We start from the raw sequence: 16,776 nt of genomic DNA, 5'->3' as shown, positions 1-16,776 counted from the left end.
CCTTTAACGGACTTTTCAGTGATTTTTTAGCAAATATAATTTTTCCTTAAGTACTTTAATATTTTGACAAACAAGCAAACCAATTTCCTATTAAAACAATTTTTTCGAATTATATTACATAATGCGAAAAGTTTTAAAATCGCACTTAAATTTGTGAGACGATTTTAATTAAAACAAGAAATTAACGACTAATCTGAAGTTTCCACTGAAATTCTTTACCAATACCAGCCCAGTAGAGTATGCAGAATGAGTTAGTAAAATGTAGTTAAAGCTAGGCGGTATACCGGTGTTGAAGTCTTCCACCACCCTAAGAGGGTTCGTCGTGTAGAACGGGAACGTGGGAATGTTCACGTGTGGGTCGTAGCGGAGCAGTTTGTAAAAGTTGTCGTACCACACCTGTGTCAGATCATGAAGCAGTCACGTTTGAATTTGTAAAATAATCACAACGAATATAAAAGGCGAATATTCTTAGATTGCAACCGAAATTTGAGTGTAAGAAAACTACGATGTAAACGACAGTTCATGCAATTAACCCGGTTTAAAACCATTGAGAATAAATTTAGTATCCCCCAGTGATGTATATATGGGTGCGTCCCGGGTAGGGGATAGGTCGTGGCGGGTTACCTGGGACGAGTACACGTGGTTTGCCATGGGAATGGACACCTCCACCTTGTAGCTAAATTGGCCGCTCAGCTGGGGCAGCCTCGCATTGGGGTTCACCCAACCTGCAATGGATGGTAGCAGACAGTGGCTGACTGTGTTAAATGTTACCCTATTGTTATCCACCGCCAAAGGCGGAGGGATATAAAATTGGCTTTTTCCGTCCTCCGTCTGTCCGTGCGTCCGTCTGTAAGTCTGTCGTTCAGTCAGTCCGTCCGTCTATCACAAAACTATGCATGACTTTATCTCAGAAACTATATAGGAAATCAGCATGATACTTTATGCGTATATATATCTACGAGGAAAATTGCCAGTAACGTGATTCACAACTATACACTTTCTTAAATAAGAGTCACTGCCCTTTGTTTTTTGTATGATGGAACTTTTCAGGGCTATATCTCAGATACCATACACTACTTCAACATGAAACTTCATTGGTGCATTGATATCAATGAGGAGAAGTGCCATTCACAAGAACCATAACCATACACTTTCTTAAATAAGAGTTGTTGCTCTTTGTTGTTGGTGTATTGTGTAACTTTCCAGGGCCATATCTTAGATACGCTACACTATTTCAAGATAAAACTGCATGGGTGTATATATATCACTGAGGAGCATTGCAATCAATTAAAACAATCACCCTACACATTTTTTTAAAGATTATACCATATATCAAGGGATATATTGCGAAAACCGGCTGATAATAATGGCACACCGGCATTCGGACTGACGCTCACTTGTTCAAGGTCGATGATGCTGATGTGTTTTAAGATGCCCACACGTTTACAAAATTGATACCACCTGTCGTTATGTGCTGACCCGAACATATGTACTTACCGAACACCACCACGACGTCGTCGGCAGTATAGTCCTGTAAAATAGCCGCACAAGAGGCCATCAGTTCATAGTTTAGTTTATTTGATAATACAGTAGGCAATACGCCCATGATTAAACATGAAATGTCACACATAATATACTGTTTAATATTTTCCCTCCTAATATTTTACTTTATCAGTTTATACCACAGACTATCTCTCAATATGTAATCAAATGCTTTTGTAAAATCTATAAATGCTACGAACAGTTTTTTTTAATTTAATAAATGCTTTATTACATTATGCAGTACACAAATATTATCCATTGTTCCCATGTTTTTTTTTCTAAATCCTGCCTGAGCCTCAATGTAAACTTTATACTTTTCCGCCTTAATCGTCAGCCGGTCATTTAAAACGTTCGTAAATAATTTTCCTTGTGTTCTCAATAAAGTAATACCAGTGTAGTTGTTCGTATTGTTAATATCCCCTTTCTTATGCAATGGGACCACATAACCCTCTTACCATGTTTCTGGGAAGTAAACCGAATAAATAAAACACAAATTAAACAACGTGCAAAGAGCTGTCGCGAACAAGTCTATCTCACATCCATACTAAAAAAATCGTTAAGAAAATTGTCTGGAGGACCCGATTTACCATTGTTTAGTTTTTTACATTTTTTTATTTCATGTGTGGTAATTATACTATTCAATTTTAAACATAAGCTGTACTTTTCCCCCTAGATATCTCTCAAAACGTACAAAATCTATTCATTTGGTTGGGAAAAAAAACAACAGAATTAGGATCATTTACCGATTTAAAACAATTTAAAAATCATCTGATGCTAAAGAAATAGAATTGCGCACAACTGATCCATTAAAATTTTTCCAATTTAACTTGGCATTATTTTTTCTGGCTAATTCCAGTTTATGTGTTTGCAGTTTATCATAATAATATTTTTGATTTCTAACGCATTTCTAGCTGTCAGTTCATAGTTGATGCAGCTACATTTAAACGTTATTAAAGGGTTACAGGGAGGAAAGAAAGGAACCAGTTAATAGGAAGGGGATACTTAGTGTGAACTATTTGACAAAGTCTCAAGTAGAATATTTTTATGTTCAGCTGAACTTTACGATTTGGGAACATAGAAACGGTCAGAACATCGCAAAAGTTCGGACAGCAAGTTTTAGCCCTTAACCAGTGCAGACCATGGGTAAGATTGCTGTTAAAAACTGATATTTAACAAATTCCTAGTATTGCACCACTGGTATTCCAGATCTATTCTGTATCTAGCGAATTGTGCTACGCTTCAAAACAGTGACTATACATCCGGCATCAGAGCATGCTGCCTTAAACTGGAAGTGTGTCACGTGGTACCTTGAACAACGTGCCCAGGCCGATGTTGGAGAGCACAAGGCCGCGGTTGTAGACGCTGGTGCGGAGGTTCTGAAACGCAGACGCGATCGTCAGCTGCGGTGTGTCGCCGTCCACAGTCCCTGTCGTGAATTGCTATCCATATTACATATATTTATTAAATATTCAAATAACAGTTGGCGTGTTTGAATGTAGAGAAAATCATGTGTCGATAAAACATAAACTAATTGGCCAAATAATCGAAAGCGAGCAAAAAACGATCATAATTTGAGAATTTCTACGGATACAATTATATTTATTTAAATTTGTTTCCTGGACGCGTTGATCTATAATCAATGATTGCATTTGAATAAACATGTATGTATTCATTAGTTGAAACATTCAAAACTACGAACAGTTTAACGTTTAATGTATTTTTCTAATATCATTTTTTATTGAAACAGATCTATAAACAGAGTATGAAAGATGCCTTCTGTCATATCGTTTTGGCCTGTGGGGGCGTTTAAGGGGGTCACCAAGAGATAACTAAAACTATGCAATTTAACGTACTTTTTCCACTGTGGTGCCAATGTGCTGGTATTTTGCAAACGCGTCAAAATTCAAAGCGACATGACAGAAAAAGCAACCATGCATAAAAAAGCTAATTTGAAAGGACTTGAAAGGCTAATTTGAATGTTAATCGCGACGTTATCATCAACCACCTGACTACTATTATAACGCCGTACTTGAGTAGTGGTAGCAGGAGGGGGTAGGAGACATGGTGGTGCCGCTGTCCGTGTGGGTCGGGCTTAAGTGACACGACTGGTCGTTTGTGCAGAAGTCGAAGCTGTTGCAGACGAACTCTGCGTCGTTGACGCAGTAGCTGGCACATTGGAGAGGGCTGGCCGAGTTGTAGATGATGGAGCCGGTGTTGATCTCGATATAGCGGCCCGGCTGTACCGTGAACTGGGCTGAAACATGAGAGTAGTAGCAGCATTTACCTTGGTTGGCGGGTGTACGGTCCATTGGAAGGGTGATATTAGATATGTTTAAAATTAAATATTGACTGCTCATTTCACTGTGAATACCGAATATTGATAGTCATTCCCGTATACATTGTTATTCTCGCATTATGTACCTCAAAGACGTGCCCACGCTGTAAATATGTTATACTTGCGATCCCATTAGTAAATTATAATACCTATGATACTTAATAAGTTAATACAACAAAAGCTTGGTACGTGCATAAACGCACATACCATGGTGATTTAGTAACGATGTTGAGTGTAAGGTTTTGCCGTTGTTTTGGTTTGTATAGCATATTTATTCGGGAAACTAAAGGATAATGCGTGCGTCTTTTTCTGTAATGGTTACTAACCTAGATGGCATCTTGATCATAACTCAATAGATTGTCTATACAAACAACCTAGATGGCATCTTGAATATAACTCAATCGATTGTTTACACATACAACCTAGATGGCATCTTGATCATAACTCAATCGATTGTTTACACATACAACCTAGAAGGCATCTTAATCATAACTCAATCGATTGTTTACACATACAACCTTGATGGCATCTTGATCATAACTCAATCGATTGTTTACACATACAACCTAGATGGCATCTTAATCATAACTCAATCGATTGTTTACACATACAATCTAGATGGCATCTTAATCATAACTCAATCGATTGTTCACACATACAACCTAGATGGCATCTTAATCATAACTCAATCGATTGTTTACACATACAACCTAGATGGCATCTTGATCATAACTCAATCGATTGTTTAAACATACAACCTAGATGGCATCTTGATCATAACTCAATCGATTGTTTACACATACAACCTAGATGGCATCTTGATCATAACTCAATCGAGTGTTTACACATACAACCTAGATGGCATCTTAATCATAATTCAATCGATTGTTTACACATACTATCGGCATAATCTAAAGTAAAGACATCTATACTTATTCAGTTTACCTGCCAACCAGGTTTTATCGAGCAGTGTGGCGGTGACATATAAATTGGCGTCATCGTAAGAAAGCTGAACGCCGGAAACGCGCAATAGCGAGACGCCCATCTTTTCGGCGAACACGAGCTGGGCCCAGTTTATCACTGACTCCTCCGTGGCCGGGATATATGTGCCTGCAATGGCGGTGGGGCGGTCAGGATGTTGAGATATAATCACGTTGGGGTTAAAAATCACTCTTCTTCATGCTTCTTTGTGTATGTATATTAAATGCATAAGTGCTTTGCCATGAATACATGTGTTTTGACCTTGACAATTCCATATCAAATACTTACGTTGCGCGTAGTACTTTTTTTATAGGAAAACTCATTGGTAAAACGTGAGGAAATAGAAAAGTCATGGTCGAAATGCATTTTCAATAATACAACACTCACCTGAATACAAAAGTTTAAGCCTACTATCATAGCAGCCGTATTTATTACATTTAAATTGAGTTCTTACTTAATATCTACGTGTGTTTCGCTTACGTTAAACCTCCTGCGAACATCATATTGTAGCGTACTAATGTTGTACAAGATAGGTCCGTCAAACCATCAGTTTTTAGCTTTCACGCTTTCAGAATAGATGGATACATTGTAAATAAAATCTTGCCATTACGGCATTTGTTTCATTTAACACTCTGAAGTGGACCAATCACGCTTTCAGGATTCCTAGTTAAGAACCCGTTCTTTCCCAAATAAACAATACGGTTTTCATAAAGCCGACAACTAGTCATAAACGTTTATTGCGTCGCTGTCACACGTTTTGTGTCAGGATTTGAAACACATAAAATAATAAAATAACCGAAGAGAAAACGCAAAATCAAATCGTCCATTCATACCTGGAAATTTGACCTGGAAGGTGACCTTGTTCGCCTCGGCAAAGCAGGCGCTGACGTCAAACACGCTTAGCGAGGGCGGCGTGGGCTCGAACTCAAGAAAGTTGTACGTGGCTGTTAAAGCCATCTGAAACAATATAAGGTTGATAGCGAAGGTCGCAGCCAATGAGCGATACAGAATTTTAACATTCATGGTTAAATATTGACTCGCTTAACATCGGGGTTGCGGTATGTGTTGAAATTCGAAACACACATATATTTTCAAAAGTATAAAGTTTTCCCATTCGACTTTATTTCTCCTTCTATGTATATATGCTAATGTTAATTGAATCAAATAAAAGAACTACAAATGCTTTCTCAATACTATTCTTCCGGTTCGATAGTATATGTAAATTTTCCGGAATGTAACAAGTATAAAATGTGACAAAGTGAATTTTTTAATAAGGAATCTTACGTCGTTAGAATATAGCACTAGGCGGATAGGTATCTGTGACGTGATCATGTCCACACTGTCATCCGTTACATAACTCCAGCCGTCCTGAAAACACACCAACACCGGTACATATCAGTGGCCTGATGGATGCTACTTAATAAGCCTTACCAAGCACTTCGCATACAGTCACAAAAGCAGATAATAAGAAAAGCCCAAGATTACTAGAGGACAAAATATGCTGCAAATATCAATCTATGGTGGATTGTGAGCTACATACACATATAACAACAGTTTATGTACAATAACTCTGGGATAAAAAAAAAGTAGAAGCGGAACATAATGGATGCAGACTCACCTCTTATTGTAAATGAACCTATCTACAAAGTTTCAGCGGTTAATACAAGATAAAGTTAACGGACGGAAGGAAGCATATTTCCTTATGGTGTAACAACGAAAAGCTCCTGATTTGTGTTTAAAACTCAGCTATTGCATTATGTTTTATGATTAAAGATTCAGCAGTATTCGAAATAAAATAATAACAGCAACATTTTCGTATCAAGTATCAAAATGTAGAAACCGCATTGAACATACATGTCAATAACGCTTTGATATTGAATATTAGAGCCATGATTTTACCCACCGCAAAGAAATAAAATGATCGATCCATGGTTGTATATACCGCCATGAAATACAATGTGGGATTTATGGTTGTACATTCCATGGAAAATGAGATCAAAGATTATACATACCGTCATTAGAATGTGAGATACATAGTTATACATACCGCCATAAAAAAGAATGTGAGACACATAGTTGTACATACCGACATGAAAAAAACAATGTGAGATTCATTGTTGTAAATTCCACCATGAAATAGAATGTGAGGTTCATAGTTGTACATACCGCCATGAAAAAGAATGTGATATACATAGTTGTACATACCGCCATGAAAAAGAATGTGAGATACACAGTTGTACATACCGACATGAAAAAGAATGTGAGATTCATTGTTGTAAATACCACCATGAAATAGAATGTGAGATACATAGTTGTACATACCGCCATGAAAAATAATGTAAGATTCATAATTGTAAATACCGCCATTAAATATAATGTGAGATCTATAGTTGTACATACAGCCATGAAATATGTGAGATACATAGTTGTACATACCGCCATGAATAAGAATGTAAGATCCATGTTTGAACATACCGCCATGAAATAGATTGTGAGATCTATAGTTGTACATACCGCCATGAAATGGAATGTGAGATCTATATTTGTACATACCGCCATGAAATGGAATGTGAGATACATAGTTGTACATACCGACATGAAAAAGAATGTGAGATTCATTGTTGTAAATACCACCACTAAATAGAATGTGAGATACATAGTTGTACATACCGCCATGAAAAATAATGTGAGATTCATAATTGTAAATACCGCCATGAAATATAATGTGAGATCTATAGTTGTACATACAGCCATGAAATATGTGAGATACATAGTTGTAAATACCGTCATGAATAAGAATGTAAGATCCATGTTTGAACATACCGCCATGAAATAGATTGTGAGATCTATAGTTGTACATACCGCCATGAAATGGAATGTGAGATCTATATTTGTACATACCGCCGTGAAATGGAATGTGAGATCTTTAGTTGTACATATCGCAGTGAAATGGAATGTTAGATCTATAGTTGTACACACCGCCATGAAATGGAATGAGAGATTCATAGTTGTACATACCGCCATGGTATAGAATGTGTGATCTATAGTTGTACATACCGACATGAAATAGAATTTGAGATCCACAGTTGTGCATATCGCCATGAAAAAGAATGTGATATTCGGTGTTGTACATAACGCCATTAAATGGAATGAGAGATTCATAATTGCACATACCGTCATTGTATAGAATGGGAGATCTATAGATGTACATACCGCCATGACAAAGAATGTGAGATCCATGGTTGAACATATCGTCATGAAATAGAATGTGAGATTCATAGTTGTAAATACCGACATGAATTAGAATGTGAGGTCTATGGCTGTACATACCGCCATGAAATAGAATGTGAGATCCATGGTTTGATCATTTGACAAAAAGCCGGTCTGTGTAAAGTTGTATGCCTGGCCTACGAAGGCATCGCACACAATGCCGCGAATCTCGTACTGAAATACATCAAAACACTTATTAATGAAATAGCCATATGTAGGAATCAGGTTCTAGCACCATGGACGTATCACGTACTGGAACACACCAATATACGATAAAATGAAATGGCACTATGCTTGTAAAACGTACTGCAATAAACAAAGATACCGGCAAAGTAAACAGCACTATGTAGGTATCGCGTATTGTTATACATCAAGATACGAGTAAATGAAATAGCACAATGCAGCTATAACGAACTGGAAAACATAAAGAAACGAGCTAACGAAATAGGACTATGCAGGCATCACGTAGTGAAAAGTACCAAGATACGAGTCCATGAAATAGCACTATGCAGGCATAACGAACCATATTACATCGCGGTACGATTAAATGAAATAGCACTATATAGGTATTACGAATTATAATACATCGAGGTACGAGTAAATGAAATAACACTATATAGGTATCACGAACTAGAATTCATCGAGATACGAGTAAATGAAATAACACCATATAGGTATCACGAACTAGAATTCATCGAGGTACGAGTAAATGAAATAGCACTATATTGGTATCACGAACTAGAATTCATCGAGGTACGAGTAAATGAAATAACACCATATAGGTATCACGAACTAGAATTCATCGAGGTACGAGTAAATGAAATAACACTATATAGGTATCACGAACTAGAATTCATCAAGGTACGAGTAAATGAAATAACACTATATATGTATCACGAACTAGAATTCATCGAGGTACGAGTAAATGAAATAACACTACCGTAATTACTCTATGTTTTCGGACACTCTAAGTTTTCGGACACCCCCTTTTTTAGCAAAAATAATTAATTTTCGTGACTCTTTTTTTTCGGACACGCGCGTTTTCGTCCATTATTTATGTCTCTAAGTTTTCGGACAGTATATTTTACAGCGCTATTTTACCAATTTTCGAACGTGTTTTTGATATCTAATGACACTTCGATCATGGGGTTTTACAACCAGATTAACATCATAAAACATTGCGGGTGCATGCCTGAGGGCAATAAACCATTACATTTGCGTTATTGGGTAAATAACCTTGTAAACCGGTATTAAACAATGGTTTCGCCCGAAAGCATAAGCGTTATGACAATTACCAGGGGTAGTGCCAATTAACAGTTCAATTATCTACCGCAATTGTATTACCCCTTCTCAGTAAAATAACTGTGACAAATGCTAAATGTTTAAAAGTGTGATGCACCGTATTACACGTTTTACGAACAATGGAAGCTGTTACACAACAACTATCGGAAATGAACAAACAAAGAATTCATAATTTGCTTTTTATTGCGTTAATTACAGGTTGATACAAGCCTGTATCGGTACATCCCATGCTCATTTTTGAACTCATTGGTCAAAGTACAACCTTGAAGTAACTTTCTGTCAAATAAATTAAGCATTTTCAATTATTTAAAATGCAGTGCAAACATGTATAACTGTAATTTATACTATACGGCATGATATTTTACAAGCGCATGCTATTACCGGTAGTCGTTGATACAATTTACGCTATTTTCGGACACTTCCATTTTCGAACCTAAGTTTTCGGACACCTGTATTTTGTTAATATTTTTCGTATCTAAGTTTTCGGAAACGAAAAAAAAAATTATTTTTAAGTGTCCGAAAACATAGAGTAATTACGGTATATAGGTATAACGAACTAAAATTCATCGAGGTACGAGTAAATGAAATAACACTATATAGGTATCACGAACTAGAATTCATCGAGGTACGATTAAATGAAATAACACTATATAGGTACAACGAACTAAAATTCATCGAGGTACGAGTAAACGAAATAACACCATATAGGTATCACGAACTAGAATTCATCGAGGTACGAGTAAATAAAATAGAAATATCTAGGTATCACGTTCGGGAGTATATCAAGATACATAGTACTAGTAAATAAAATAGCACTATGCTCTATACACCAAGATACGAGTAAATGAATCAATGTGTAGTTATTACGTACTAGAATGATACAAGATACGAGTAAATAAAATAAAACTATCTAGGTATCACGTACTGCAGTATATAAAGGTACATAGTACTAGTAAATAAAAAGGCACTATGAACTTTTCACCAAGATACGTGCATATGAAACCCCTACGTAGTGATCACGTACTAGAATACTACAAGATACGAGTTAATGAAATAGCATTATGCAGGTATCATGTACTATAATACATCAATATACAATAGATGAAATGACACTATGCTGGTATCACGTTCTAGAATACATCAAGATAATAGTTAATGAAATAGCACTAAGCAGGTATCACGCACTTGAATACACCAATATACTAGTAAATGAAATAGCACTATACAGGTATCAAGTATTATAATATACCAAGATACGAATAAATGAAAAAGGTATCCATACTTCTGCGAAACATCATCATAATAAACAATCAAGTACAGTTCAGGCAATGGTTTGTGTTTGTGGTATAAAATTATTTATTATATAAAACAAACGCCCGTTTCGTGAGCTATTGCTGTATTCATAAATGATGAAGTTTACAGCATAAATGTATTCAACTTCAAACATAGTTCTAACCTCTAGATTTGGTACACTGAATAACCAACAATGTCAAGATCAACATGTCCGATTTATAGTGATCGTTAAAGAACGTGTTTGACAAAATCATCATTCGCAACTCAAACGTTTCACAGACGCGATAGTGTGACAATGCCATACAAAGGAAACACAAGCTTGCCTGGCCGATGTAAGTTAGATTGAGGTCAAGGTCGAGCAGTTGTAGCGGACTCTTCATGCCCAGTACGTACGACTGGTTGTACCGGTAGGCGGTCAGATTCTGCTGCGAGTCCTGCTGATCAGGGGTCAGTGCGCTCATCGTGCAGTTGTTGAACATCCGGTCAGTCGTGTATGCGACGCCTGTGGAAGATTATGGGATATTGTGAATATGGGATATTGTATAAGATTAACGTGCGGCGAAGCAGGGTCTCTGGGCAAAGCTAGAAAATACAATTTATAAGTATTCGCATTCAAACCATGCGATATTGTTGAAAATGAACTACTAGTATTTCAGTTACAAAAAAGCCCTATATGTGAACTAAAGAGGTAAAGCTCACAAACAACTGATATGGTTTTCGACAGAACTTAGTAATACCCAATCGTGTTTGGACATAAATTGGTAGTTATAAATTGCTTGAAAAGCTGTTACCCCATTTTCGTTAATACCGATTGTTTGTATGTGCTTTTAAACTGGTTTAAACCCAAGGTCAAGTTGCATTCGACTTAAATAACAAATTCTGCTAATGGTCGTTATGTTTTTATTAAGATATTTATCTTAATTCAACGGGAAATCGTTTAACTATGTATTGAAGGCAAGCAAAGTGGTTTTATCAAATACATTTGAAATATTTAACAATCTGACGCATTTTGCTTTTTCTATTGGTAATTTAATTTATGTCGAAAGTTAACAGGCAGTAACCTAAGCTTGCCGTTAACATTTTGAGCAAATAAGCGCTGATGAAAGAGAAAACGGAGTTGACCTGTTGTATAGTCATGTATTTCGATCCTGGGGTGTGTCGTGTAGTCTGGCGGCGTCGGCACGAGCGGCCGGCGATCATGTCGGAAGAGCTTGAAGGAGGCGTCATACCACACCTAGGAAACAATGACGTGTTAAACAAAAATTTCCATCAGCATTATTCATGTATATTAAATATCAATAACAGTAAATTCAGTCTACATTTCATTAGGTATCATACCCATACATCAAGCACACATAGGAAATATATTCTTGCACAGCTGAACTTCGCCATCCCAAACGAGTAAAGTCGAATTTCTGGGAAGGTCGAAGTGGACCGCAAATGTGCATTTGACACTAAGATACGCAAAACTGTTGTCACTTATGCTTATTATAAAATTTATTTTTGCTTGAAGAAGGGGTTTACTTATTTGACGTCAAGATTACCAAGCTCAGCTGTTTTAATTAGTTTGTTACAAGCTGCGCATGATTTATTAAATAAATAAGGACAACTGAAGTGGTGCCAAAAGCGCCATAAATAAGAAGAACCCGCAAATGATTGGGCAATATAAAAGGCGGAATCCGACGAATTGGCCACTCAATACGACACAAATGCGTTTTGTTATACATTGGAACTTGAAGCTTATGTATCTTACTTCTTCAAAGGCGACGGCGCCCAGGTCCGGATAGACAATCTCCACCTTGTAGTAGAAGCGGTCCGGCAGTGCAGGTGGTGCCTTTCCTGGCTTCCTTCCGGGGCACCACACGCTCTCTGGCGTCTGAAACGAGGCTTGATATGAGACGTGCTCGGCATTCAGAAAGCACAAACGCTTAAATACAACTTTGAGATGTGTGTTCCATTGACGAAGTCAAAGAACACATCAGAATTTATATATCATGTAAACATTGAATTTTGTTTTGTAATTTTACTTTTAATCGATAAAATGGATCATTCGCATTATTCATTTTGCTTGTCTTCTACTAGTATACAGTTTCGAAATCGACACTTGCAACACAACCCAAAACGTTATACCGAAATCATTATAAATTATGCATAAACTATTTTATGGCTTATTTGTATTTTTAATAAATTCTCTATTTAATAAGCAAGTGTGACTGCAAACTATAATTGATTTTTAATGAACTTATAATAACATCCTACCCTCAGGAAAGTTGTGACGAGTTTTGAACCATGTCATTGTTTTCAATCTAGTCTATTTTTACAAGAAATTGATAGTATCAACATTGAATAAGTGCAATGTAACCTGCATGTCCCCGTAGTCGAACTCTGCCGCTGGTATGAAGCGGGACATGGTGAAGATGTGGTGGTAGTTGTAGAGGGAGCCGTTTGGGAGCCGCTCGCTGCCTACCACCTCCGACATCACCGGAACTGAGCTCATCGTAGACGAGGTCGTCCAGTTGCCTGTTATAGTATACATGGGACATGGACGTTGTATAAGTATGGAATTAACATGACTTATAGTGCAAGTTACACTTTACATACATGTAAACATGTATATTTCGACGTACATGTTGGAGAAAGGCTTAAAGTCTTGATCATCGGACACGTGTATACATGCTCATGAACAAATACATGACTGCAAATATGTGTATAAATAGAAGTACTAAATAATTCATGCGTGTGCTGATTATAAAAATTACCAGTTCAGTCTTTTTAATCAAGTATTATTTTGGTCGTTTTCATTACATTATTTAAGTTAATATCTCAGTTATAGTATGTTTATCTGTAGAAAGTAATTACATATGCAGGCATGAAGTACTGAGTTAACTATAAATACCAGGACGAACAACCATTCACAATCAGAAAAGCGAAACAATCTGTTTTTGAAATTTTGAACTGGTAATAATGCCACCACAGCTCGCCCTTGGGACCTACCCGCCACGTTGAAGTAGTAGTCAATCTTTCGTGTGTTGTTGATGCAGCTGGTCCAATGGTACACCGGCACGCCGTTCACTGTTGTGTTGCCTAGGTACGTCTGTGGGGGAGACAAAGTATATGCACATAGGGCACCGAGTAATATTGGGTTGTCGCTCCTTAAATTTTCTATGACAACCAATTTCAATTTGTAAGTACGACCATTAACTTGTTACACTATTTTTAAACGCCATTTAAGAGAGTTCTCTGTGGCATAATTGCTATGCTATTTACCAAGCAACCAGAATTCCCGTGTTTTGTTTTCCATTCAGGTGCGTTCTTAAAATTTTCCCAAGTACTTGTTCTACCAAAGAAACTGACTCGAGGGCGTTGAAATTAGTCTCCGTCGTGCGATGCGATCTAAGTCAAGAAAATGGGCTTTTACTTACCTCATTATAATCCGTTCCAAACTTTAGCGCCTCCTGCAAGGTTCCTATGTGAGGTAAGTTGTTGTTGATGTGAAATCCGAACAGCTGCGAGTAACGACTTCCGGAAATCCGCGACACCGTGCAATTGTAATATCCAGCTGGATTGAAATTAAGTGGGGTTTAGCGATCACATGTTTTATATCCAACTAGATTGAAAAAGTGGGATTAAGCGATGACAGTTTTAACATTCGACTTTAATTGATAAGTGTGGTATAGATTTCTGTGATGCATGTTTTTAAAGTTGATGTACTTAAAGAAGGTCATTTATGACACACATGAAGCAATTATATTCACACATACACAAGTTCAACATATTGCTATATGAGTTGTGGCCCATATAATTTGCAGATATTTATATAGAGAGCAAATTGTTGACAGTGCATAATATATAATTACGATTAATTTAATGTATTAATGTGTGTTTGCTTAGTTATTGTCATATGACTAGATCGTTTTTTAAATACGTTTAATATAATATATTTAATCAAATAATATGCACATCATGGATTAAATTGAACTTTTCAAGAAAGCTATCTAACGTACATACGGTTCAAATAATACACTTCGTCTGAAGCGTAGTTGAACACAATCAAGGTGTCCATTCCGTTGGCAAACAGCTTTACTGCCGCCCTGTTGCCTGGACTATCATAGAACACTCGGATCCATTCCGTGCGGCTCTGTTCCAACAGATTGACTTGAGCGTCTACAGCGAACGCTCCATTTGTCATTGTGGCAAGATCCGGAAGTCCAGGGTCAGGCATCGCTTAAAAATCACAAGTATGTACACGCCAATAAAACGTTGACTCGTAATTCATTACATTATCAAATCGTCTTGTCCAAACATAATTAATTGGCTTCCGGGCCTCTGAACTTCCATTTACTAGTACATAATACTTGACTGTATATTGGTAAATTATAATGATACATTTAACTGTTTTTGTTTTGTTTTCTCCCAGCATTATTGTAGAATTGGTATAATTTAAGAGTCTATGTTTTGATGAAAACATTATCAGTCGGGTTTAAGACAGTGCATTTTTTTTTCTCGCTGAACGCATAATATTATCTGACTACACGAATATGTGCTTAAAGCGTCGATAAAATATAGTTTACATTTGTTTCGGTCCTTTTTGCGGTTGACCATGTAGAAAACAGCGCGTCGATCTACGAAATAAGTGACTTGTTTTTTGTTGTTGAATGTATTGTCAACAATGTTGACTAATAAGTCAATTCATACCATACATTTTAAGAAAATGGCCATGAAGAGATTATGTAATTCTAGAAAAGGGCAAAAACTCCGTCATATTCTTTGTATCAATGAACACAAACGAATAAAAAAAAAGACTTTTAAATTGTGTACCGTTCAAATAATATAACTATCATCTATCTTAATGTACGTTGTGATATATAACATGTGCTTTACGCGACGCATACTGCAAACACGATGCGTCGTTACCGTTAGGACTTGGTGTTCCAGGGTTGTTCGTGGAGCAGACGTCACTCCCCGCTACCCGGCCAGGAAAAACGTAGAATGCCAACAGGACAGCCGGGAACCAGGGTGTCTAGAACGGAAACGCTTGGACATACATTTTACGTTTAATTAAGGTTGTTAAATCATAAGACAATATCTTTTACATTATAAATCTCATTGGCCTATATTACCTACATACATAAAGAAAATAGTAAGCAGCCCAAAAGAAAAAAGACATATTTATAAAGTCTTAATCCAAAACAATGACATTCCAGCTTGTCAAACAAAATGGAATTCGGAATTTGTTAATATTGACTGGAAAAACATACATAAACACGTGTTCAACCTTACCAAAGATACATATATTACATGGTTCCAATGCAGGATAGTCCACAGAATCGCAGGAACAAAATCACTTAAATGAGAATTGCTTCCAATAATCTTTGTACATTTTGTAATAATGAAGTTGAAAATATTATGCACTTGTTCTAGTACTGTCCATTTTCCCAAGAAATTGTTAAATTTGTTGTTGAGACTATTCATAGAAGAAGAACAAGCTTAACTATTGATTTAACATGTCAAGATCTAATACTTGGAATCACAACCAAAAATATGAATGATTTAAACATTGTGTGTTTAGAAATTAAAAGGTATATTTTTCATTGTCAGAAGAAAAACAGAATCCCTTCAACTTTTGGACTTGTAAACAGCATGAAACACAATTTCGAAATATACAAAACCATATTTAAAACAGATGATGAATTTTGAGACTGGTCCCTTTGTAGACATCTCCCATAACGACAACACTAATCATATTAACACATAATCTAGATACCATAGATTGCATTTAATCAAAAAATTGTTTGTGAATTCTGCATTTTTAATGTATTTTACATTATGCAATTCAGCACTTAAGTTACTTTTCCAATGTGTAATAGATTACAGGCAAAAGATAAACATACCTACAACTAAAGTTTTATAACATGTACAAGCAAATTAGTTGGTATACTGCTAGAAATATTAAATCGTATCAATTGTATATGAATGTATGTTTCATAACAACATGTATGATGTTAGCAAATAGCTGTACTTAAATATTATGTAAATAACATGCTTGCATGCAT

At 36.4% G+C, this 16,776-nt stretch overlaps 2 protein-coding genes across 22 annotated transcripts in view; one reads left to right on the top strand and one right to left on the bottom strand.

Moving 5' to 3' along the window:
* LOC127867554 (elongation of very long chain fatty acids protein 4-like) overlaps nt 1-16,776 on the top strand; it is a 74,461-nt gene that overhangs the window by 35,904 nt on the left and 21,781 nt on the right. The window lies entirely within an intron of this gene.
* LOC127867551 (uncharacterized) overlaps nt 1-16,776 on the bottom strand; it is an 83,336-nt gene that overhangs the window by 63,091 nt on the left and 3,469 nt on the right. For 20 of the 21 annotated variants that reach the window (XR_008043548.1, XR_008043549.1, XR_008043550.1 and 17 more), the window contains exons 2-18: nt 15,638-15,743; nt 14,732-14,947; nt 14,146-14,282; nt 13,718-13,817; nt 13,086-13,243; nt 12,477-12,599; nt 11,846-11,957; nt 11,047-11,225; nt 8,189-8,302; nt 6,143-6,226; nt 5,692-5,815; nt 4,823-4,987; nt 3,572-3,796; nt 2,850-2,968; nt 1,498-1,531; nt 625-725; nt 285-396 (exon numbers count right to left, since the gene is read on the bottom strand). Coding sequence is in view for 15 of the 21 variants with exons in the window: in XM_052408812.1 (XP_052264772.1) it covers nt 285-396; nt 625-725; nt 1,498-1,531; nt 2,850-2,968; nt 3,572-3,796; nt 4,823-4,987; nt 5,692-5,815; nt 6,143-6,226; nt 8,189-8,302; nt 11,047-11,225; nt 11,846-11,957; nt 12,477-12,599; nt 13,086-13,243; nt 13,718-13,817; nt 14,146-14,282; nt 14,732-14,947; nt 15,638-15,743 (2,209 nt within the window). In the remaining 6 variants the exon portion in view is untranslated. Of the gene's footprint in view, nt 1-284; nt 397-624; nt 726-1,497; nt 1,532-2,849; nt 2,969-3,571; nt 3,797-4,822; nt 4,988-5,691; nt 5,816-6,142; nt 6,227-8,188; nt 8,303-11,046; nt 11,226-11,845; nt 11,958-12,476; nt 12,600-13,085; nt 13,244-13,717; nt 13,818-14,145; nt 14,283-14,727; nt 14,948-15,637; nt 15,744-16,776 lie in introns of those variants that run through there. The other variant, XM_052408811.1, reaches the window with a different exon arrangement.

The sequence above is a fragment of the Dreissena polymorpha genome, chromosome 2, assembly GCF_020536995.1.
Source record: "Dreissena polymorpha isolate Duluth1 chromosome 2, UMN_Dpol_1.0, whole genome shotgun sequence".
In the NCBI taxonomy this organism is placed as follows: domain Eukaryota; kingdom Metazoa; phylum Mollusca; class Bivalvia; order Myida; family Dreissenidae; genus Dreissena; species Dreissena polymorpha.
This window is presented reverse-complemented; position numbering and strand designations above follow the sequence as displayed.